At 40.8% G+C, this 22,862-nt stretch overlaps 2 protein-coding genes and 1 long non-coding RNA gene across 6 annotated transcripts; all 3 read left to right on the top strand.

Moving 5' to 3' along the window:
- Positions 1 to 325: 325 nt before the first annotated feature.
- On the top strand, positions 326 to 7,870 carry LOC123508889 (DNA replication licensing factor MCM3-like). Its single transcript, XM_045262893.1, is given in 16 exon segments — positions 326 to 482; positions 1,089 to 1,201; positions 1,613 to 1,821; positions 2,196 to 2,336; positions 2,659 to 2,694; positions 2,697 to 2,824; positions 2,956 to 3,120; positions 3,414 to 3,550; positions 3,763 to 3,927; positions 4,168 to 4,515; positions 4,715 to 4,870; positions 5,385 to 5,535; positions 5,989 to 6,129; positions 6,396 to 6,558; positions 6,685 to 6,860; positions 7,308 to 7,870. Coding segments are annotated over 16 exon segments (2,469 nt in total). The 5' UTR covers positions 326 to 401; the 3' UTR covers positions 7,467 to 7,870.
- Positions 7,871 to 10,058: 2,188 nt separating this feature from the next.
- Positions 10,059 to 12,013, top strand: LOC123508755. The gene is made up of 2 exons (XR_006675998.1): positions 10,059 to 10,496; positions 11,978 to 12,013. It is a non-coding gene; the product is annotated as an uncharacterized LOC123508755 (long non-coding RNA).
- Positions 12,014 to 14,662: 2,649 nt separating this feature from the next.
- Positions 14,663 to 22,862, top strand: LOC123508754 (4-hydroxybenzoate polyprenyltransferase, mitochondrial-like). Of its 4 annotated transcripts, none has more exons than XM_045262639.1 (6): positions 14,663 to 14,775; positions 17,543 to 18,286; positions 18,640 to 18,787; positions 19,076 to 19,269; positions 19,568 to 19,756; positions 20,921 to 22,862. In XM_045262639.1, exons 2-6 carry the CDS (start codon positions 17,558 to 17,560, stop codon positions 21,035 to 21,037), a joined length of 1,377 nt encoding a protein of 458 aa, XP_045118574.1. In that variant the 5' UTR covers positions 14,663 to 14,775; positions 17,543 to 17,557; the 3' UTR covers positions 21,038 to 22,862. The 4 variants fall into 4 exon arrangements, with proteins under 4 accessions (XP_045118574.1, XP_045118573.1, XP_045118576.1 ...); XM_045262638.1 differs by having other exon boundaries at positions 14,775 to 14,819; XM_045262641.1 differs by lacking the exon at positions 14,663 to 14,775 and adding an exon at positions 15,156 to 15,179.

The following is a 22,862-nucleotide window of genomic DNA, read 5'->3' as shown; positions in this document are numbered from 1 at the left end:
GCTCATTTTACTGATTTTATAACATTTTCACCTAATGAACTTCACATACCTCATCGGAATGTGACCCATGTGTCTTGTACAATGTTTTGGCTCCTTCTCAAGAAAGTTATTGTCCGATTGAGTTGTTTCACCCTCCTTATAATTTTTCAAAGTGCATCATGTGTGATTATACACTTGTATATCTGCCATAAATTCTTATAAAATCTATGAATGGATTTTTTACATATATTTTGTAATTTAGACCGGCCCTGTGTATATCAATATGTAAAACAGAGACAATGCCAAAGTCAAGTGTAGTGGGACGAGGCGTCTCTGGGCAAAGGTTTCCCGCGCATTTAGTTGTGGTGGGGCGAGTGTTCTCCTTGGTTCTTTGGTGTTGGGTGCTGTGAAAACCTCACAAAATGGGAACAACTGTGGACATCGAAAGAGATGCACGTCTCAGGGAGATCCAAAGAGAGTACCTGGAGTTCCTGGAGGACGAGGTGAGTACTATTAGAAGTATTACAACCAGTATTTGCAATGAGGAGTGACGGGCTGAGGAAACTGGCCGCCACCCGCAGGCTTACTGTAAAGGCCAAAGAATAGTGTTAAGAGTAGGATCTGCCGTGCTGAGAAGATACATTTTATACTCTGGGGAGGAATGTGGTCTTTATATCTCCGGGAAGTGTATAGGAGTGGCGGTGTTGAAGCGTGACTGGCTGGAGTGGGGTTCCGCTGGCTTCCTGGTGAGATCCTATGCACTTCACAAAACAAGTATGGAGTTACGTAGGATGATATTGGAATAGCGTCACTGTCTTTTTATGAAGTGTGATTACGTGTAGATTCATTCAGTTCATTAATTTCATTGCTGATTCCTTCATTGTGTGCATCACCTGATAGAGATGTGACCAAAAAATGGTAAATGTCAGAAAATTAGTAGGTAAAGGTTATTTCCATTATTCCTGGTAGCCATAGTAAGACAAGTTAGGTGTGCGATGGTGATGGTAGCTGCAGAGAAATGTGACACGATATTCAGAGGTGTGTGGGTTTGTCTTCCAGTGTACCGTAGAGGTGATGTATGTGTATACTCATGGGAACGGTCTTTACAGGAGGATGCTGGAGTGTACACCCAGCTGGTGAGGGACATGGTGACCAGTGGTGACTGTCGCATCATTGTGAACATTAATGACCTGCGACAGAAGAACGCCCACCGTGCTTCAGGGTGAGTGTGATGGAAGAGACAGGCTTTACAACTGCTTTACTCTCGTTTTGCAGAACACCCAGTAGGTACATATGTAAGTGTTTACATATCTTAAATCTCACCATTTGTAGTATTTGTACCATTTAAGTCACCTGTCAGAAAACTGGAACTTGCTACCTTCTGTATTTCTATTTTCCTATAACCTGAACTCATTTAAGAGGGAGGTTTCAAGACATTTATCCCATTCATTTGACTAACTCTTTCTCTCTTGGTGATTGGCTATTAAGTGGGCCTTTTTGTTTAATAGCTTTTGTTACCCCTGGCCAGTTTTCCCCTCCTTAATAAAAAAAATTCAAGAAAAGAGTAAAAATTAGGTTGACTAATAAATCAGTTTAAATGCAGTTGCTATTATGTAACTTTTCACTTCTGCAGGCTTCTTAATAGGGCTTTTGAAGAACTACCAGCATTCCATCGGGCCCTGAAGGAGTTTGTGAATTCCGTGGATGTTAATTTTGCCAAGTCAAAGGAGGAACTGTTTGTTGGGTTTGAAGGAAGTTTTGGCAGCAAGCACTTGTCACCAAGAACACTGACCTCCAGGAACCTTGGGAACTTGGTGTGTGTGGAAGGCATTGTCACCAAGTGTAAGTGTCACCTCCCACTTGTACCTCTTGGTTTTGGGTTTTCCTGGGGTTATTTAGGTATGATTAAAGGTCTGGTTTATGTGCAGACTCCCTTAATGCAGTCTGACTCATCATAATAATGTTATTTATATTTTTTTATTATATCCTAATGAAAACCATACAAGCATCAGTTTTATAACAACATAATATCACACTTACTTTTTTTCACTGATGCATCATAACAGGACAGTATGATATGCGTTGCATAAAAAGTGTCCCAATGGCAAGAATTTATTACTAGTACTATCATTTACTAACTCATACCCTAAGAACTAATTATGCTACTGATACATTGAATCCTAAATGTTATAGTACATGATAACCCTCTCCCACAGGCTCCTTGGTGCAGCCCAAAGTGGTGCGTTCTGTCCACTACTGCCCCAACACCAAGAAGACGCTGGAACGCCGTTACACCGACTTCACCTCCTACGACCCCCAGCCCTCCAGCAGCATCTACCCCACCAAGGATGCTGCTGGTGAGTGCCTGCTGGGAGTGTGGTGTGTCTGGTGTGTGTTGACTGGATGGATGGATCTTGTCTGGTGTTCCCCATGATGTTGACAATCTGCCATTGATACATACACATTTTTCTGTTTATTATTTGTTTCCTTACTTGAGACAGTTTTATTGTGTAATAGAGAATCAGATTGTTGTGGCATTTTTATATACCTTTTGTTTAAGGTAATTTTATTATTCAAATGGTAGTACAAAGCCACATTCTAGTTCAGTCTCCAAGAATAATTGTTTTAACAGAGTTCTGTGTGATGAAGAGTGGTGAGTAACTTTCCTCCCTTTCTCAGGTAACCCTTATGAGACAGAGTTTGGCCTGTGTGAATACAAGACCACCAGACAATCTCCATCCAGGAAATGCCTGAGAAGTCTCCTGCAGGTCAGCTGCCTCGCTCAGTGGAGGTCATCTTGGACAACGACCTAGTAGACAAGTGCAAGCCTGGCGATAGAGTGCAGGTGAGATAAGACTGAAGTGTTTGTGAGTGTAACCCGAGAGTGGCTACTGTCCTGTATTGTGTCATCTAGCTAAACATGTCTGAGAGAGTATTCTGTGGGAGTCTGGGTGATGTCTTACGCTCACTTTGCAGATTGTGGGAATCTACCGCTGTCTGCCCAGGAGACAAGGTTCCTTCACCGCCGGCACCTTTGGCACCATCCTTCTGGCCAACAATGTAATCCTCATGAGCAAGGAAGTGTCACCTCTCATTTACTCAGATGATGTGCAGAAGTGCAAGAAGTTCTCCAAAAAAAAGGTGAGATGCTCAAGCATTATTTTCTGTATCACTACACATCATCTTGGAGTGCAGTCAAGTTTAGCATATGTAATTTATGCTTCCAGTAAATTTGAAGTTAATCGAATAATGTTGAACATGTTACATGGTGGTAATATATTTGTTTGACATCAGAAGAGAGTGGCATCTCTTACCTTTCACAGGCACTTCATGATTCATGGATTACAATTGTGGATCATAACTTGTATAGTTAGTTTGAATAGAACATGCAGCAAATTACTTTTTCATTTAGCTCTATTCACCTTAAATTTCAGAATGTGGATGTGTTTGAGCTTCTTGCAAAGTCCTTGGCGCCGAGCATCCATGGCCACGAGTACATCAAGAAGGCACTACTGTGCATGCTGCTTGGGGGCGTGGAGAAGGTGCTGCCCAACGGAACAAGGCTCAGAGGGTCAGTCTAAGCCTTACACTTCAGTTACTGAGATAAAATATGTAAATTTGTGACATTATATAATAGATGCAAATAGTTTATGAAGTATTTTTTGCATCTTACTCTAGTTAGGTTTTTATGCAAAGGTTCCTAGACTGCATGTGTTTTGTGTCAGTAGTGTGTCACTGGTGAAGTCATATAGGTGAAATCAATTGTGGAATCTTTTGGAACAGAGACATCAACATCTTGCTGATTGGAGACCCATCGGTGGCCAAATCTCAGCTGCTGCGGTATGTGATGAGCACAGCACCACGAGCCATCACCACCACCGGCCGCGGCTCCTCGGGTGTGGGTCTCACAGCAGCCGTCACCACTGATAATGAAACTGGGGAGAGGAGGTTAGTGTTATATTTTGCTTGGTCTTTAGAGTACACTTTGTTTGTGTATAAAGTAGATTTTCAACATCTTAAAAACTTTTGACTGAAATATAAATCCATGTAATCCTGGCTGGCTATCAAGGAATATTCTGCCATTGCTATTCCTTGCATAGGACTTTCGAAATTGCAAGCAGGTACCAAATATAATGATAACTTGCCTGTAAGCTCTCTATAATCTCTGTACTTCTCTCTGCACTGCAGACTCCAGGCTGGTGCAATGGTGCTGGGTGATCGGGGTGTGGTCTGCATCGATGAGTTTGACAAGATGACGGACGCCGACCGCACAGGGATCCACGAAGTGATGGAGCAGGGCAGAGTCACCATTGCCAAGGCTGGGATCCACGCCAGGCTGAATGCAAGGTGCTCCGTGCTCGCTGCAGCAAACCCTGTGTACGGCCGCTACGACCAGTACAAGACACCCATGGAGAACATTGGCCTCCAGGACTCCCTTCTCTCACGTTTTGATTGCCTCTTCATTATGTTGGACGTGGCAGATCCCGACAGTGACCGCAGGATAGCAGACCACGTTGTCCGCATGCACCGCTATAGGTAAGCTGGCGGTGCCTTGAGGTGCAAAATGGTAGCAAGGGTTTTAAACTTGTGAATGGGAAAATTCCCAATTTATAATTAATATTAAACTTTGTAAGTTGAACTTCATCGATGGTTAGTGTATGTATGGTGGTATGAAGGTGTTGGTTGGAACAGCTTCATCTAGCCTGTCATCATGAAAAAATTTCTGATTCCCTAGATCCCCACGTGAGCAGGATGGCGAGGCGTTACCCATCAACCCTGGACCAGACATGCTGTCCACCAATAATCCTGATGTAGCACAGGATGAGGAGACAGACACTCCCATCTATGAGAAGTACAATGCTCTCCTCCACGGCAGCCTCAGGTCCAAAAAGTAGGTATACTACGTTGTGCATCATACATACACTATTCTGCTGTAGAATTGGCCTTGATAAAGATGTACAAGATAAAGAGTAAGACAATGTTTTGATATGCAACAGATTTTTTTATACAGAATTTTTATATATTAAATGAAGTCATATATTCAGAAAATCACTACATTGTGCTGCTGATCTTGATATAATGGATCTTATCACAAATATCAATATTACTATGTTACAGGTTCTGAATTAAGAAAGAAAATAAGAGTCAATGCCTTAATAATGTGATGGGAAGAGATAAGCAAGTGATCAGGATGTCTTTAAGAGAAACAGTGAGATATCAAACTGTTTGGAATTTTAGAGAATGATCCAAGATGTCTGTCTCTGTTTGTACCAGGTTGCCAATCCTATATGGGGTGACACAGACAAGGTATCATACATTCTTACACTCAGCCCTATCACCCAAGTGGAAAGGAATAGTCTTGAGGCACAAAAATGTACAAATTTACATTTATCCTCCTCTTGCAGCGACAAAATTGTGAGCATCAAGTTTATGAGGAAATACATCCACATTGCCAAGAACATGAAGCCGACCCTGACCAAGGAGGCGTGTGAGGTGATAGCTGAGGAGTACTCCCGCCTTCGCTCTCAGGACGTGGAGCACTCTAATATGGCCAGGGTAAGGCTCAGGCTGGCACAGGAGAGTGTCTCATTGCTGTAGGGCTGGCTAGGAAATGATTCTAAGAGGTGGGAGTTTTGTCTCATTTTCTTGCCCTTTGACGTGGGAAATGTTAGCGATGAGGAAGATACAGGTGAGATGAATATTGTAGATGTAAGGCAATAGTCTGATAAGTTTGGAAGGTTTGGGTGTTGAAATGGTTATGATGGAAGGAGCATGTCAGGTTAAAGTATTTGTGTAGGAACAATTTGATGTGAGGATGTGATGTGTGCAAGAGGACAAACAAATATTGCTGTCATGGTCACTCTTAAAATGAGTCCAAAGGAAGTACATACAACATTTTAATTTATGCTTAGCCCTTTCTCATTTTATGTACTATATATTTATTTATTTATTTTTATTTTATTTATTTTTGTCTTCTGTGACCTAATCAATACCACTCCAATTCCACAGACCCAGCCCATCACTGCCCGAGCCTTGGAGACCCTGATTCGTCTGTCCACAGCACACGCCAAGGCTCGGCTGTCCCGGCTGGTGGAGGTGGAGGATGCTGAGGCTGCAATTGAGATGGTGTCCTATGCGTATTTCAAAAAGGTAACTTCCTTCCCTGGCCCTCATTGCCTTATGGTTAATTCTTTCAATTATTATGGCCATTTCAATATAGTTTGATTTCTCACTGAGCAAAGGTAAGTTAAAGGCACTCAGCAGATTTATTTAAGTATTTTAGTCATGTCTTTCTGTTGGAGTCTCTTGAAATGACTCCACATCACTCAGGACAAGTCATAACTATTGAGTGGCTCAATACAAAGCTAGTTACTGGTACGGCCTGATATGATACGATTTGCATAATGTTTTTTTAGGTGATGGAGAAGAAGAAGAAGGCAAAGAAAGATGAAGACAGTGCAACAGAGACTGAAGATGAGAGTGAAGCTGAAGAGACAGAAGGAAGGAAGAGGAAGAGGAGATCAACCGGTGAGAAGGAAAAGAAACCCAAGAAGCCAAAGAAGAAGCCTGGTGATGAAGGTATTGCTGGGATTCCTATTACTTGGTTATGTGAGACGAGTATTGGATGAACTTTGACTTTTACACACAATTTCCACCAACTTTGAAGTAATAATTTTTTTTTTTTTTTTTTTTTTTTTTTATAAGGCTACGACCCGTATGAGATGGAAGAGGATGGGGAAGATGAGGAGATGGCTGAGGCTTCACTGTCCACCTCCCGGGGCTCAAGACAGGCCGCTGAGGACACCACTTCAACCCCTAAGGAGATTTCTTCCCAGCGACTTGATGCCTTCAAATCCTCAATACTGAAACTACTAAAGGAGGTGAGAAATTTAAGAAATGGACAGTTTTCAATATTGTATGTCTCAACTACCACCACCTGCCATATCATCGTCACCATCATCATCACTGTCTTGAAAGGATCCATCCAAGCTTTAGTGTTGCCATTATATTTCTCAAGAATGTTGTTTTGATTTCTAATATAGTTATTTGGTTCTTGGTTAAAATTTTTTATTTTAAAGAATAGATTGTATCCAGCTACCTCACATTAGTACATTAGAAGAGATCTGAGAGAGAGAGAGAGAGAGAGAGAGTCAGTCAGTCAGTCAAATCTACTCTTATTGTGACCCTGTTCAGTTTGATATACTTTTTTACCTGCCTGTAAGTTGTGAGGGAATGGTTACTGCCTTGCCTTGCTTGCCACCCTTTGCTGTGACAGTTGCTTGGCATGTAGATGAACTTTGCAACATGAATCCTTGTCTGTGTTCCAGGAGCACGCCCAGACCATGGCCATGACCCGCGTGACGGAGTATGTCAACACAGCACACCCCGACCAGCCCTTCACCAGCGACGAGATTGATGCTGCTGTGGAGAGGATGACTGAGGCCAACCAGATCATGGTGGCTGATGGCATGCTCTTCCTCATCTAAAGGAAACACCACTTTTCTCTGCTAACTTTTTCTCTTCTTGCTATCTTTTCCTCTTTTCTTTTGTTATGTATGATGTATAATTTAATTTAGTTCATCCGAGGAGGATAAAGTTTCATAGAACTCTCACTTGGTGTGTACATTTTATAGCTTTATTTTTTACATGTGTTTGGATAATCAGTTCACCAGAAAGTTTTCAACAGTACCTTGTGTCTGCAAAGAATCATTTGTTACTTCCACATTATTCTCATTAATGTTATAAGTGAACATAACACAAATTAAGGATTAATGAGTGGAGGTATTGAAATAACAACGATATCATGTACGCACAAGTTTGTTGTCTATGAAATTTATTTAGCGTCTGTTTAAGAGATATTATTCCCGTGAAATAAATGGTACAAACTCAACTTATCATTCATATCCTGGATTATTTAGTATCAATGATGAGTGTTGGAATCTGTTCATCATATTTGGATATATGGTACAGTAGACACGAGTGATTTATAGAGAACATTTCCAAAATATAGTAACTAATTGGGAGTGTCTGCATCAACGGTTTGTCTTGGTAGTCTGCAGGATGTGTCAGTCTGGTACTATATGTAAGTAATTATGGACAACAGTCTCAGTGTGATAGGATACAATAAACCTTGGATTTAGCATGCAATATAAGGAAAGGATGCACAATGATGTCCGAAGCCAAGATGTCCATCTGCAACATGTCATGTTATCATATGCGTTGTAGAACATGGAGATTGAGGTCGAGATCATTAGGTAGAAAAGGGAGTTAGGACAAGGTTTGCATTAAAGGATAGGTGGTACTGACCTATAGGAAGCCATAATGAAACTCTTGTGGTGATGTGCTGTGAGGGCCCATAGCACTCTTAAGGACAAAAGCAAGGTCATCACAATACAGACCAGCTTTCTACACTTCCCTCACCCACGCTCACTTAAAAGTTCCAGTAATTTACATCATCATTGAGGGAGGCAACCAGCAAGCCAGCCAACAACATTTTTTTTTTTTCCTTTATTCTTAAAACAGCAATATTTCAGTCCTAGCCACACCAGCTTGTTTCTGCTTTTGTCTTGCTGCTCTCCACCTTGCCAATGCTTCCCACTGAAATCAACTGCTTGCCCGTGGTGGCTGCTGGCTGTTGGCTGCTGGGCGCTGGCTGGAAGAACGTTTTAGTTTAATGGTGTTGAAAGTATTATTTTCTTTCTCTCTCTTTTATTTATTTTTTTATCTTTTTATTATGCATCTTTCTCTTCCTCTTCCACGTTGGGTTAGGTCCTGTCTCATTTCAAGATAATTCTCGAGGCGGTCTGTTTCATTCCCTCACATCAGCTAGTCAGTCACAACTACTCCTACTATTACTCAGCATTATTACTACTAAACTCTGAGGATACTATAAATGAAAATAAAGATAACGGATAAGCCGTGAAAATTTTAAAAAGAGAAAAGAAACACCGAAGGAGCAAAGATACGTACAGCTTTATAAGTCCGTTCATCCAAAAAATCCAGGCCGAAATTGCTAGTTCGGTTGCCAGCCGTGCCCACCCCCGCCGCCCCTAAACCTTCCCGACACTTAAATTTTCTTCAAGTACATTTATTTTTCTTCACTGAACTCAATAGATATACAAGTTTGTCAATTTTTTTTTTTTTTTTTTACATCCACGAATAAAGCAGCGAGAACTCTGTGTCACTGGGAGTGTGCGTGGCGGACCATACACCACAATTTGCTCTCTTTCACTGTCACCACACACACCACTGTCACCATACACTATACACCACAATTTGCTCTCTTTCACTCTGTCACCACACTCACCACTGTCATCACACACCACACTGCTCTCTTTCCCTCTATCACCACACACACCATACACCACAATTTGCTCTCTTTCACTCTATCACCATACACCACATTGCTCTCTTTCACTCTATCACACATCTTACACCACACTGCTCTCTTCCACTCTATCACCACACACACCAGACACATTTATTTTTATTTTTTTTTTTTATTATTTATTTCTGTTGCTTTTTATTTGTTTTGAATGTCGTGATTTGTAATGTCGATATTTTGTCACTCATCTCTCACTGTTTATCATGTTTGTTTTTTTAATGATCGTGTTATTTTTTTGTTGTTTTATTATTTTTTTTATTTATTTGCGTGTTCTTTAATTAGATTTATATATTGTGTGTTGTGAATTTTGAGTTTGGTAATGTCGACATCTTGAAGCTCCTCCCCAAGGCTGCTTGTATCTTCCAATAGATTAAAACCATAAACAAAAAAACATTGAGTATTCCACACATAATCCCCAGATAACTTTCAAATCTTGAGAATTTAACACAAGCAAGGACATAATATTGGAATTTATTGTGTTGTGAATGTTGAGTTTAGTAATGTCGACATTTTGAAGCTCCCGACCGCAACTTCTATCCTTAAATAAACTAAAACCATAATAACACTGAAAATTTCACACATGATTCCGTGATAATTTTTAAACACTGAGAATTTAATACATATAAGGACATAGTATTGCAATTTATAGCGGGCAAGGAGAAGAGAGTCAATTCCTTTAGAAAGCTACAGCTGATGATGGCGTCGGTACCTCCCGCCAAGACACACGGTTGACCTCACTGGAGTGCCGTTATATTTTCAGCCTGTATACAGGTGACAGTGCCGTGACAGAGGTGGTGGAGGTTATTAATGCACCAAGGAACAGGTGTGTAAGGTGTGGCAGTGGTGTTGATAAGGGATTAGTGTGTAACGAGGGAAAGAAGTGTGGTGGGCCGAGTGCACGCACGTCTGCTCCATGTCAACAAACAGAGGTGATGGCCGTGTGGTGTTTGGTATTGCTTATACACCCCATAAACACACTCAAACACTCCGCAACACATCCAAAACATGCTCATATACACCCACACACACAAAGTGAAGTGATGACATTCCCGACAGCACCAGCGGCGAGACAAGAGAACAATACAACTCTTCACCACGACTCTCCACAACGCCTCACCATCATTTATTTCAGGTATTTCTAAGGCCACTCTCTTATTTGTAGGTTTTCTTTGCATATGAGAGTGAAAACAGTGCCCAAATGTTGAAAAGGTGATGGGTATAACGAGCAGTTGTTAGTATTACCAGCTATTATTTGCTTCTTTGACTTACCGTAAGCCAAACATGTGTCAGAATGCACCCACTACTGAAACATTGCATGTTACCTGGGCAAGTTTTCCTGATGGGGCTTAATTTTGTTGTGGTTAGATAATAAATGCAACATAAGGATTATGGAGCCCGCGCTGCAGTGTTCCCGGATGTTACCTCCCGCCCGGCCCCCGCCCCGTCCCCCGAGCACCACCCCTGTCCCCCCCGTGGCAACCTGCGGGTTCCAATACTTTTTTTGATATATTCTCTAAAAATAATAATACGCTTCCATGATGTGTTTTTATGGTTTCTCTAAATATTTCGTTGTGTTTGAAGTGTGTTCCGCGCCTGTGTTCGGTAAATATGTGGCGTTTAGTGGTGTTTTATAGCTTAAATATGAGCTGCCATAACCTTCAAAATTTCCCATCTCTCAATTTCAATTTTTATTTCGAGTTGTAACTGGGCCTTTATGGTATAAAAAATTGTCAGTGCTTTTTTAAGCGTGAAATCAATCCATTGAGTGAAATATGTGGACTTTGAAGTGGTGTTTTGTCCCGTTTAACGTAAGTTTTATTTTTCGATTTTATTTGTTTACGTTTCTGTTTGACGGTCAAACTCGTTGTAGAATGCCTTAAAAGAAAGCTCAGACTCTGTAGAATGTGTTAGAATACTCGCCAAGTGAAAATAGGTTGACTTTACAAGAGTTTTAATGAGTTTAGGGTTTGATGGTTTTGTTTTACATAAATGCTCTTTCACTCATTCACTTCTGGTTCTAGGTCAGTGTTGGATGCCTGAGAAGAGAGTTTATATTGTCTAATATTTTTCGAAAGGAATATAAAGTCAAAATGGTTGGACGTTTTGGCAGCGTTAGAAGTGGAAATGTTTATATACATTTTATATACTTAATTTAGACATTTTTTAAAAACTAGTTAAGCAAGAGATGTTTTGATGTTTTGGATATTAATTAAAGTATCTATCAAGTCATAAAAAAGTAAGCATTCGGCCTTGGCTTCGTTTTTTCTTGAAGTCGTTTTTAGAATTATTTACGTAATTCAGCCGAGTCACCACTGTTCCCGCGCTCTTGATGACTCATCATAGCCCAGGCCGGCGTCCCTCCCGCCCAGTTCGTCGATATTTTGCCTAATATCTAGTGATTTCTACGTGTTTTCCTGTGTTTCTTGGCTCAGGTGTGTAGATATTAGTAGCAGAAGGAAGAAGGAAAGATAGATGAAAGAGGGTGAGGAGGAAGGAAGGAGAAAGGGAGGAATAAATGGAAGAGCAGACAAGCCACAATAGGTATTCTCCCTCCACTTCCTCAATATTTTGCCTAATATCTCGTGTTTTCTAAGTGTTTTGATGTGTTTCTAGGCTCAGGCGTGTAGATGGGAGCAGGAGAAGAAAGAAGAAAGGAAAAATGGAAGTGGAAGAAGAGGAGGAGCCAAGCCACAATATTTAGGTAAGTCCCCTTTTTAATCTTACCGTTGTTTATAACGTATTTTGGTGTTTTTGGGTTATATCTGAAGTATTTTGAGTGTGTTTGCAGGGTGTTTTGGGTATATTTTGTGAGTTTTCAGTGTGTGTTAGATGTTTTTCGGTATATTTTACATATCTTGAGTGTGGTGTAGAGGGGTGTTTGAATATATGGGTGTGTTCTGAGTGCGGTTAGGGAAACTTTGAGGTATTGTATGGTGTATTGAGTGTGTTTTAGGTTATTATTTTTTTTATGAGCTGTTGCTTCTTCCCTCTTCACATAGCACAACCGCCCTCTTCTTGGATGTGGTCAAGTTGTATGCCCACATTTAGTACAAGGCCCTCCAGGATCTTGGGATTTTGAGCATTTTAAAGTGGTTTGGGTGTGTTTTGTGGTGTAGGGGTGCTATTGGTGTATATTTTGATTCTGATTTGTAAAGCGCAGGGCAGGCATGTTTTTTGGGGGTGATTGAAATATTAGTGTTGACTTTCATTAACCGTGTTACTGAAACAGGAGTCTTTTAGAAATACAACTTAGGCAACCAGTTTTTCAAAGTCCACAGTTAGGAGGAAGTGTGTTCTTAAGAGTGTTTTTGCTTTTGATTTGATAAATATCATGTTACTCTGTCAATAGATCATAAAAAATCTCGTAAAAACTGGAAGGTTTGGCTGTGTTTTTGGGGCATTTCTGGGGTGTTTGAGGTGAAAGAGTGTGTTTTTGTGGGTTTTTTGGTGTGTTTTTGTGGTGTTTGAGTGGTTTGGGGATATATGGGTGTGTGTTATGGGTGTTTAGGAGTGTTTTTGGCGATTTGAGTGTGTTTGGTGGTGTTTGAATGTGTTTGGGTGATTTTTAGATAAGGTTCCTTGCAATCCTCCTATGTTCTCTAGTTTCTAAAGTAATTTTTCATGAGGGACTTTATCAAAAGCCTTTTTATGTCCAGGTATACTGTGTCCACCATCTGTCTCTGCTTTCCACTCCTTCTATAACTCTCGAGTAGAAGCTTAATAAGTTTGATACACATGACCGTCCTGTCCTGAACCCAAGTTGTCTGTTCTATATGACTTTTCTTCCAGATGTTTAGCCCATTTTTCTTTGATAATTATTTGACACATCTTTCCCAAAATGCTTGTAAGTGACGCTGGTCTGTAGTTTAGTGGTTCAGTTGCCTTTCTTCCTTTAAATATCGGTATTACCTTGGCTGTCTTCCATTCTAGTGGAATTTTCACTTCATTTAGTGAACTTGTAATTATTTCCCAAATTGGTGTGTGTGTATTTACCTAGTTGTATTATACGGGACGGGAGCCTATGGTGGTGTTGTCCCGTTTCTGTATCTCATAGCGTCTAATTTTGTGTTCAAGTGGTGGTGGTGGACTTTGTACGCACCACTTCTCTGTCCAGTCCGTTCCATATATCTATCACTCTATGGGTGAAGCTGTTTTTCTTGAAGTCTCTTCTGTAGTTGTCTTTTGTGAGTTTTAGTCCATGTCCTCTTGTGTCCCTCTTCAGCAGGTCCATCCTATCAGGAAGCGCCATATTATTCATTATTCTGTAGATGGTCAACAGGTCGCCTCTTTCTCTTCTCTGCTCCAGTGTTGGTCAGTCCAGTCTCTCCAGTCTCTTTTCATACATAAGAGCCGACAAGGTTATAAAACGTTATTTTTTTAATTTTCAGCTTTTTTTGTTTTTGTTTTTGCACCAAAATACAGAAATGCAGGCAAAACGCATGAATACAGACTATTTGTTTAAGGAACTGAAATATGTCAAAAATTGGTTATTTTGGTGTTTTCCAGCATTTTGTGCACTAAAACTCAGAAATGCAAACAAACCACTATATTTGTTAAAACATTGCATTTATGTGATTTTAAGATGTTTTATGAAAAAAACTTTTATAAAAAAAAATTTCATATAACACCTTAAAAACACAAATAAGACATTTTAACAAATATAGTGTTTTGACAAGTATAAAAAATCTAACACTAAACATTTTACACAACAAAAATACAAGTATTTCAATAAATAAGTGCACATATTACACACCTTATTACCTAAACATCCTACAGTCTGGGGGCAAACTGAGGATATTCCCTGAGTATATCCATATTTGCAATTTTATTTGTTCTTGTTTAGTTTTCAATATTTTGTAAAATGGTCTTTGATATTCTACACAAACCTTTCTATCTTATACCACTATATATATATAGACTATATCCCTCACACATGACTCAAGTAGGAAATTAATGTTCCCCCGTTTCTGTTTCACAATCACAGCACGGACATTGTTCCCTCTGTCTGAAATTTATTTTTCGAGTGCACTTGTTGGCGTCTTCATAGTGCGATATCATTGGCTTTCACGCAAATGCTAATGATTGTCCTAACAAACGGCAGTCAGCTTTGTTAATTCCGGCCATTCTTGGACAGTGCCACACTGGGACTGAAGGATAAGCTATACCCATTTGAATTAATTATTTGTACATATAATGGTTTAGGAGGTGATATTGGTAAGAATATCCAAGGATTTTTTTCTGTATTGTAGGATTTTTTTTCGGTCTTCTAAGGAAATTTCACAAAACAATAGTGAGAGCCCTGCCGGAGTGCCAGCTGGTCGCTTGGTCCCGCGGGTGGGATCGGCCAGGCGCCAGTGGCCCAACAATTCTGCCGGCCGTGACTGCGAGGGACCTTCGTCTGCTTTTATCATGTAATTAGTATGCCATGCGTGGTGCATTGGTGTCTGGAGGCGGTGTGAGTGTTGCTGGAGTGTGTGGTGCTTTACAGGGAGGTGTGGCAGGTGGCGGGTGGGCGGTAGGTGGTGCGGTGTGAGAGGGAGTATTGGTGATGCAATGCTGGCACGTGAGTGGTGTGGTGATGTAAGGTGTTTGTTTGACTGAATTGCCACTTGACAGCTATTGAAAGGTGTGTTGTTAGTATGTGATTCTTTTCCAGATTAGTCAGCATTGAGTCGCACTTGTTCAAGGCTGTAATGATGCTCATCACTTTTTCATTTTGTTTAGTTTTTGTCAATATTTTTTTGGGGGTGAGTTTCTAAATTCGTTAAGTGCGCCACGGCTGGCAGCAAGTGCTCCGCCTGATTGACCTGGATCGGTGTGTGCTTTCATGTGCCTTTCAGCTGGCCTGCATTACCCTTACTGCAGGGCTGGTGCGCCGCCAAGACCCCTAAGATTTAATCGCGTGCCTTAAGCAATGCAACCGCTGTGCTGGAGTGACAACGCCTCTGTCATTCATTCCGCCTCAGGGTAGTGGTGGTGTGTGGGAGGGAGACTTACTCTTGTGGAAGAGGAGTGGAACTGTATTATTAACAGTTGCAATAATTAGAATGAATATTTTTTAATTGATTTGGTATTATTTTAGGTCAATTTGAAGTTTCACCCAACCATGGAATCTGATGTGACTCATGTTTTTTCTGGTGAGAAATGTAATGAATTGATGGATGATGTATGTCATTTCTGTCGGAAATTAAGGATTTTATCTTTTGAGTTATGATTGTTTTTTGACATTATGCCTACCTCTCTTTTCCAGCAATCTTGGGAGATCTGTGGGAAATTTGGTTTTTTGGATGGGAAAGCATTAGATTGAGTAATATGCATTGCAAAAGTGGTCAGAAATCAACAAGATCACATTAGAAATCTCTGAAAAATACTTTGATGGTGGCAGCGGTGGTTGCTGTAGCGGTGGTGAGCATTGCTTTGTTATTGTTGAGCAGCGTCGCTAGTTCACTACGTTTAGGAAAACCCCAAAGGCTAACTAACCAAACCCAACATTACAACCAAGCTAGGGGGTTGTGCCCCCCCGGACAGCCCCCAAGGCTTAGTAAACAAACTCTTAACATTGAAACCTAGCTGGCAGCCCCCTGGACACCTCCCACAAATTTACTAACCAAACCCAACATTATTACCTCATAGATAGCATTGTAATGCTTTATTTTTAAAAAATTTTGTTTCTCCCAACAAATGATTTTTTTGGCGTCCATTAAATTGAAGTTACATTGTTGAGTTTGGTTTGTAACCTTTGGATCCAGATGCAATGTCAGGGATGGACTTTGCAATAGACTCAAATCCATGGATAGTGAATCGTTGGTAGTGCTGCTCAACAATAACAAAGCAAGGCACTGTCCTAATGTAGTGGTCCCTCCAGCTCACCTCTTTTCCCGGCTTCCCCTTCGCAGTTCTTTCACTCAACTGACATGATGTAGGAATGAAAATTATTATAAAAAGTAACCTAACTGTAATTTCTAGCCTAATCTAACTTGATCCTAACCTTAGCTAGCATAACCTAAGTAGACTATATATTGGTCAGAAGGGTTCTTAGAAAGACATATCAGTGGTGCGTGTTGCCTTAACTAGGTTATGTTAGGTTATGTTGGATTAGGTTAAAATTGGGGTTAGATTAGTTTTGGCTATAATAATTTCATTCCCACCATGTCAATCGAGTGAAAGAGCTGTGAAGGAGGAGCCAGGAAATGAGCTGAGCTGGAGGAACCATTATATTAGGACGGTGCCCAAAGCAATGCTTGCCAATACCACGATCAAAGTATTTCAAATATTTTTAATGTGATTTAAATGTTTTCTATCTCTTGCAACACACATTACTCAATTTAATGCTCCCTGCCCAAAAACCTTGATTTCCCACAGACTTCCAAAGATTGATGGGAATGAGAAGTAGGCATAAGTTGGAGTTGATAAAACAGTCATAACTTGAAAAATATTAATTTGTGACAGAAACATACATTCCATCAACCATTTCAATACATTTCTTTCCAGAAAACCTAAGCAACCTCAGAGATTCCAGGGTTCTGTAAAACTGCAGATTGACTTTTAGAATTTCAGTGCATCATATTCTACAATATTAGAAATGTGTTATGTATAGCAATATACCTTATTGGATTTTTAAAAAATATCTGAATTTCTGTGGGAAATGCATATATTTTTCTTTTTAAACATTCAGTTTGGCAGTGCACATAACTTTCCAGGTTGGACACTTCAAGAATCAACAGTGCTGTGGTTACAGCTTAAGCCAGTCTAAGTGTCAGGTTAGGTTATGATGGTGCCCATCATAACAACAGCAACAATAGCTCCCACTTTTTTTTTTTTTTTTTTTTTTTTTTTTTGTGGCAAAAGGAAACATTTGCCCATATTTTAGCTTTCCCCATCGAAAAACCTCACTTTTACACCAGGTCTGTCCTGCATAGACCTTGTGGTGTTGTCAAGTGACAGGTCTTGTTGCATGACAACAATTTTATTAATTTTAGAGAAACAGAAGTGCAAGAAACCAATTGAAGGGTTATCAATTTGGCAGGCATTGTGTGCTGACTGTGCACCAAGATCACCACAATTGCTGGCCACTGCTGAGATGAATGAAGTGTTTGCAGAGGAGTTCTGGAATGAGATCTGTCTCAAAAAAGCTTCTCCTTTCACTGATACTGAATATTTTTTGTTTTCAATCCTCAGGTGACGTTTGATGCAATGATGTACAGCCTTACCTGGGTGGTGAGACAGGGAACATACCACCTGGTAACCCCCTGGTGCCTGCGCCTCACCCTTCCAAGTACTAAGGCACCAGCCACCTGCACCCTCAGGCATGGGTGGAGCAGGAGCATATCAGTTGGCACCACTGCTCCTGCCTCTAAGACATGGAGGGCTGGCCAGGAGAGGACGACAGCCAGATCAGCGGAGGAGAACAAGGACGGTGCAGTTACTGAAGGAGTAGAACAGAAGCAGAGCATCATTGGTGAAAGCCATTCCAGACTACCTGACAGTGAGGGGAGGCTGAGAGAAAGACTGCAGGATGACACCATACAAATGACAAGAATAGGTGGTATTGCCTTTGCACAAAGAATAGAAGAGAGAGGCAGTGCATCAGCAGCACAAAGAGATGCACCTCACCATGTTCCTCCTCCACCAGCACCACCACCACCACTGCACCTTGACTATGGGCCCACTCCCACCATACCCCAACGGCTTGTCCTCAGCTCACCCCCAACACTGGCCGCCTACATGCAGTTGATGAGGCTTGACCGTCCAATAGGCACCTGGCTGTTGTTTTGGCCCTGTGGATGGAGCCTGGCACTCTCTGCAGCTCCAGGGTGTCTGCCGGACCTGTGGCTGATGACACTGTTCGGTGTTGGAGCAATGGTGATGAGGGGAGCCGGCTGCACCATCAACGACATGTGGGACAAGGACTTTGATGGCAAGGTGGGTGGTGTGGATGGTGTGGCTCCAAGGAGGCTGAGGGAAGAGTGGTTTTGAGGAAAAATAAGATGGGGAGTAGATTATGTATTGGGATATGGTTGTCAGTGGTGATGTAAAGTAATAAGATCTTATGAGGAAGACCTTATATAGTGATTCTGTGGATAAGAGAATGCCTTAAGAAGGTTGTCATTCAGTGTATGTTATGAAATAGCATTTTTTTAAGTGTCACTTCAAATATCATAACATTGAGACAAGAACTGTGTCTATTAGATGTGCTACTTCTGAAATTTGTGCCCCAGAATATTATAGAAAAGGTTCAAGCAGGATGACCACCTATGTCCTTTTGCTTCTCCCAGGTGGCGAGGACAGCTGGCCGTCCCCTGGCCAGTGGGCGGCTCAGCCAGTTTGATGCCCTGGTCTTCCTTGGGGCACAGCTGGGCCTGGGCTGCCTCATACTGCAGGAACTCAACTTCTACAGTGTGTGTCTAGGAGCAGCGTCCATGGGTGGGTGACTCATGTTGTACGTTATTTCTGTGGTGCTCTGTGGGTGGTCTGAGGGAGGTTGTGAGGTAGCGTTGTGCTGGTTGATCAATATGTCTTCAATAACTCTGGCGCAGAATCACACCAAAAATCATTAAATGTTTGATTAATGAATTAACAAAACCTCCCCACACATGCATAGTTATTTAAATCCACAACAATTTTCCAATGCTTTTCAGTGTACTAGGAATGCTTCAGTTTGGGAAATTTATACATGTTAAAAGTATAGCATGACTCTTTACCTCCTGACAGGCCTGGTGATTACCTATCCCCTCATGAAGAGATTCACCTACTGGCCACAGCTGGCACTGGGTTTCACTTTCAATTGGGGTGCCCTCCTGGGATCAGCAGCAGCCCTGGGGCAGTGCCAGTGGGCAGTGTGTGCGCCTCTCTATTTCTCGGGTGTGGCTTGGACCCTCATCTATGACACAATCTATGCTCACCAGGTGTGTGGCGGAGAGTTTGTGTATTAATGGTCTGTCTAGATGAGAGTCTACCAGTGTGTTGTCATGGCGACAGACACACCATGGTTGGTATTGGTGTTGGTGTCTTATGCTGACTCCAGATTCTATTGTCATACAAAGCTCTGGAGTATTTTTGAATCAGGGTTGGGAAAAGAAGTTTTGTTTTTTGTGGGCAAGTGGTTTTTTTTTTTTTTTTTTTTTTTTTCTCCTCCCAAGTAATAATTTGAAGTTAAGAAATGTACTAATCTGGACACAAGATGACTCATTCTGCTTACCACAGGACAAATATGATGACGTGATAATTGGTATCAAGTCCACGGCACTGAAGCTTGGAGAGGCCACACCGCGCTGGCTGGCCATGTTTGGCACAACAATGATCTCTGGCCTCTTAGCAGTGGGCCACAACGCAGGGCAGACATGGCCGTACTACCTCACCGTTGCCCTTGTCTCCGGCCACCTGGCGAAGCAGGTAAGATGACGGAGTGTGTGGCTTGTTCCATATTTCCTGCTTCACCTTTACATGTAGTTATGGTCTACTTTTACTGCTTTATGGTTTACATGGAGCCTGTAGAACCTAACTTGTGTATTAGCACCTGTAGATAAACAGTTTCTAATGCTGAGTGCTTAGTGGTTCCTTAAGGGAGTATCACACTAGTCTATGATACACGGAACACTGGCCATGGATCTTAGTGCGAAACCAGGAAAATTATCACACACAAGCTGCCCCCGTTCTTGCTATGCTAGGCAAACAGCCCAGCAACCAAGACCATGCCTAATCAAAACAAACCAGAATATAACCATGCCACTTACATCTCAACCTGTGCTCCATTCTGGAATTGTACTTGCACTTCCTCTTATTGAAGAAGAGGAAACTAGAGAAGAACCGAGAAGTGTGTGACGACAACTTTGGAGTTGGGGATGGTTGCCATGAGCCCAAACTATTGACTTGACATACCGTACATATATTTTGTCTTTCTAGATTGATGAAACATTATTTAATATTCTATTGTGAAAAAATTTGGCATGTTCTTTTTAGATTGAATGATAGGGTTTTATTACATATCTTGTGTTTATTTTTTTATTGGGATAGCATACAGGAAACGGAAGTGGATGTGAAACCATTCCATTGCTCCGCTAATTTGGGAATAGTTCCAGCTATCTGGAGATGTTCCTTGTTCTGCTTATCTTAGGCCAGTGTGATGCAATACCCCCTTTAGTGCCTTCATCTCTTGAATTTCAAGTAGTTTGGTTTGGGGAATCTTTTTTCAAGTTTCCAACACTTAAGTAAGGCATGAGTGATATGGAGGGGATTTTATTAGGAGCCACATAGTTGTAGATCATTCATGTAATCTTGAGCGACTCATTACCTTGCACAGTAATATATAAATTGGTGTTAAGGTGGTAAGGGTGACTAATTGTTGCTATTCTCAATATCATGACAAATTATGACTTCTGAATATCACTTGGGCAATTTTTCTCTTACTAGATTTAAGAGCTGCACAACTCTAGCTATATTTGCACATCCCCATTGATTCATTACTTGTAGTGTCGATATGGGTATTGAGGTCACAAAGGTGGCTTGTAATTGTGACCTCCTCTCAGCCTCTTATTTTCCCTCCCAAACCCGCTGCAGATCTGGACGCTGGATATAAACAATGCCGCTGACTGTGGGCAAAAGTTCCGAGCCAACAGACACATCGGGCTGCTGCTGTTTCTGGGAATTGTCACTGGGAATTTGTTGAAGGAATAGGCATGTAGGAATGAGGTCAGGGTGTGTCACTGAGTTAGGGCTGCAAGTTTTGATGTGAAACAGGAAATTGTCAAGGACCTAAGGATATGTAGAATAGAAATGTATTTAGAGGTTTAACATCAACACCAGGAAAGATGACAGAGAGAAACACTTACGATCACAGCACAGAATGTTGCAATGTTCAGTTAATCATACTCACAAGATTGGTGACATTTGTTTTTCTTATAAGGTTATTTTTAGGTGTGCAAGATTTTTGAGGATAATTTTTCACTCCATATTGGAAGAAGTGTTATTTTTGCTGTAAGAAAAGAAATTATTTATTATTTTTATTTTTCTGATTATGTGTGGTATAAATGTTAAGTGAGTGATTTGCTTCAAAGTAAATGTCAGACGTTGTTAATGATTTCAGTGGTTTTGGGTATTCACTAGATTTTTGGTAGCATCAGTATCCATTTCTGCCAAAATCCACTCAGTTTGTCCACAAGGGTATTGGAGCATTCAGCAGTGTCTGGGTGTGTGGCAGAGGTCAGGGAATCACTAGTAATGGCTACACACTGCCTTCCTTTATTGTGCCAGTTTATCACTTTATAATTCTCTTCTGTACTGTTGAACACAATGAGTTTTTCCATTGCACTTTTGTCCATTTGGTTTCCTTTGTGGCATGAGTTGCGTGGGATCATGTTTGTAGTATTAGCACCTCAGGTTGTCACTTCAGCATACACACTTCAACATTGCACAAGTACATGTCACTAGGAGTAATGGAATTTTCTTCTCAGCTCTTGCTTTTACTGGAAGATCATTTATTATTTTGCTTTACATCATACATGATGTAGAGCCAAAGAGGCAAACCCACTAAAAGAGGGTTCTAAACTTGGGGTTCACAAGATTTCCAGGGGTACTTAGATGGCTGATCTAATAATACCCTCTGCAGTACCATTGCATATTGTGTGAGTGTCAGTCATGAAATTAACATTCTGTTCAGTGTTAGATTACTGGTGGTACAGGTAAATATGGTCTTATAACTCAGGGAGTTCTTTACAAGAAAAAGGTTGGTAACACTTGCATAGGTTTGGGATATGAGCTCTTAGTGTTTTGCAGTTTTATATTTACTGCTATATTGTCAAAATGATGATATGCAAACATATTGCACATCATGTTAAACCACATTTCCTTATTGCTGTACCGTAACTAAACTCCCAAACCCCAATGTGACTGAATCATGTGCATGGTAACTGATGTAGATTTTGCTTTCATGTGAAGGGGCCAATACTCCTAAATTAATCATCCAACTTGAAATGAACACTTTTTCTTTACATAATAGGAAACCACATACTCAAGTAACTATTGTGTGTTGCCGTTTGCAAGTCATGTGCTGTCTTGTTGGCTGGCTGTAGGATGATGACGTTCTCATCCTTTGATTTGCCCAAGGGAAGCTAGAGGAGCTGTGAAGACTGTGATAACTTTTACTTTGTCATCTTTCCTGGTGCTGATTTCTAAATGGCAGAGAATCAGAGTTCGAAATATATTGGTAACAAATTATTTTCCATCTGATTTGACAAATTCTTGAACAAATTTATAGAAGGTACTGAAGAAAGTATAAGAGGTGGCACTGAACTGAATGAGGTAAAATCTTACTTTGTGTATGTCAGTCACTCTATTTGTAAACTTTCTGCCTCATTTTCTTAAACTCGAGAAAATAATATATTTACATGAAAACCCTGAGAATGTGATTTTGTTTGTCTAGTCACGTAGTTAGTGTGAGACAAGAATTAGGATGAGTGGTGGCAGTGTAAAAATCTGATGTAAATATATGAGAATTTTGTTA

This window comes from Portunus trituberculatus, chromosome 25 (genome assembly GCF_017591435.1).
Source record: "Portunus trituberculatus isolate SZX2019 chromosome 25, ASM1759143v1, whole genome shotgun sequence".
Classification (NCBI taxonomy): domain Eukaryota; kingdom Metazoa; phylum Arthropoda; class Malacostraca; order Decapoda; family Portunidae; genus Portunus; species Portunus trituberculatus.
This window is presented reverse-complemented; position numbering and strand designations above follow the sequence as displayed.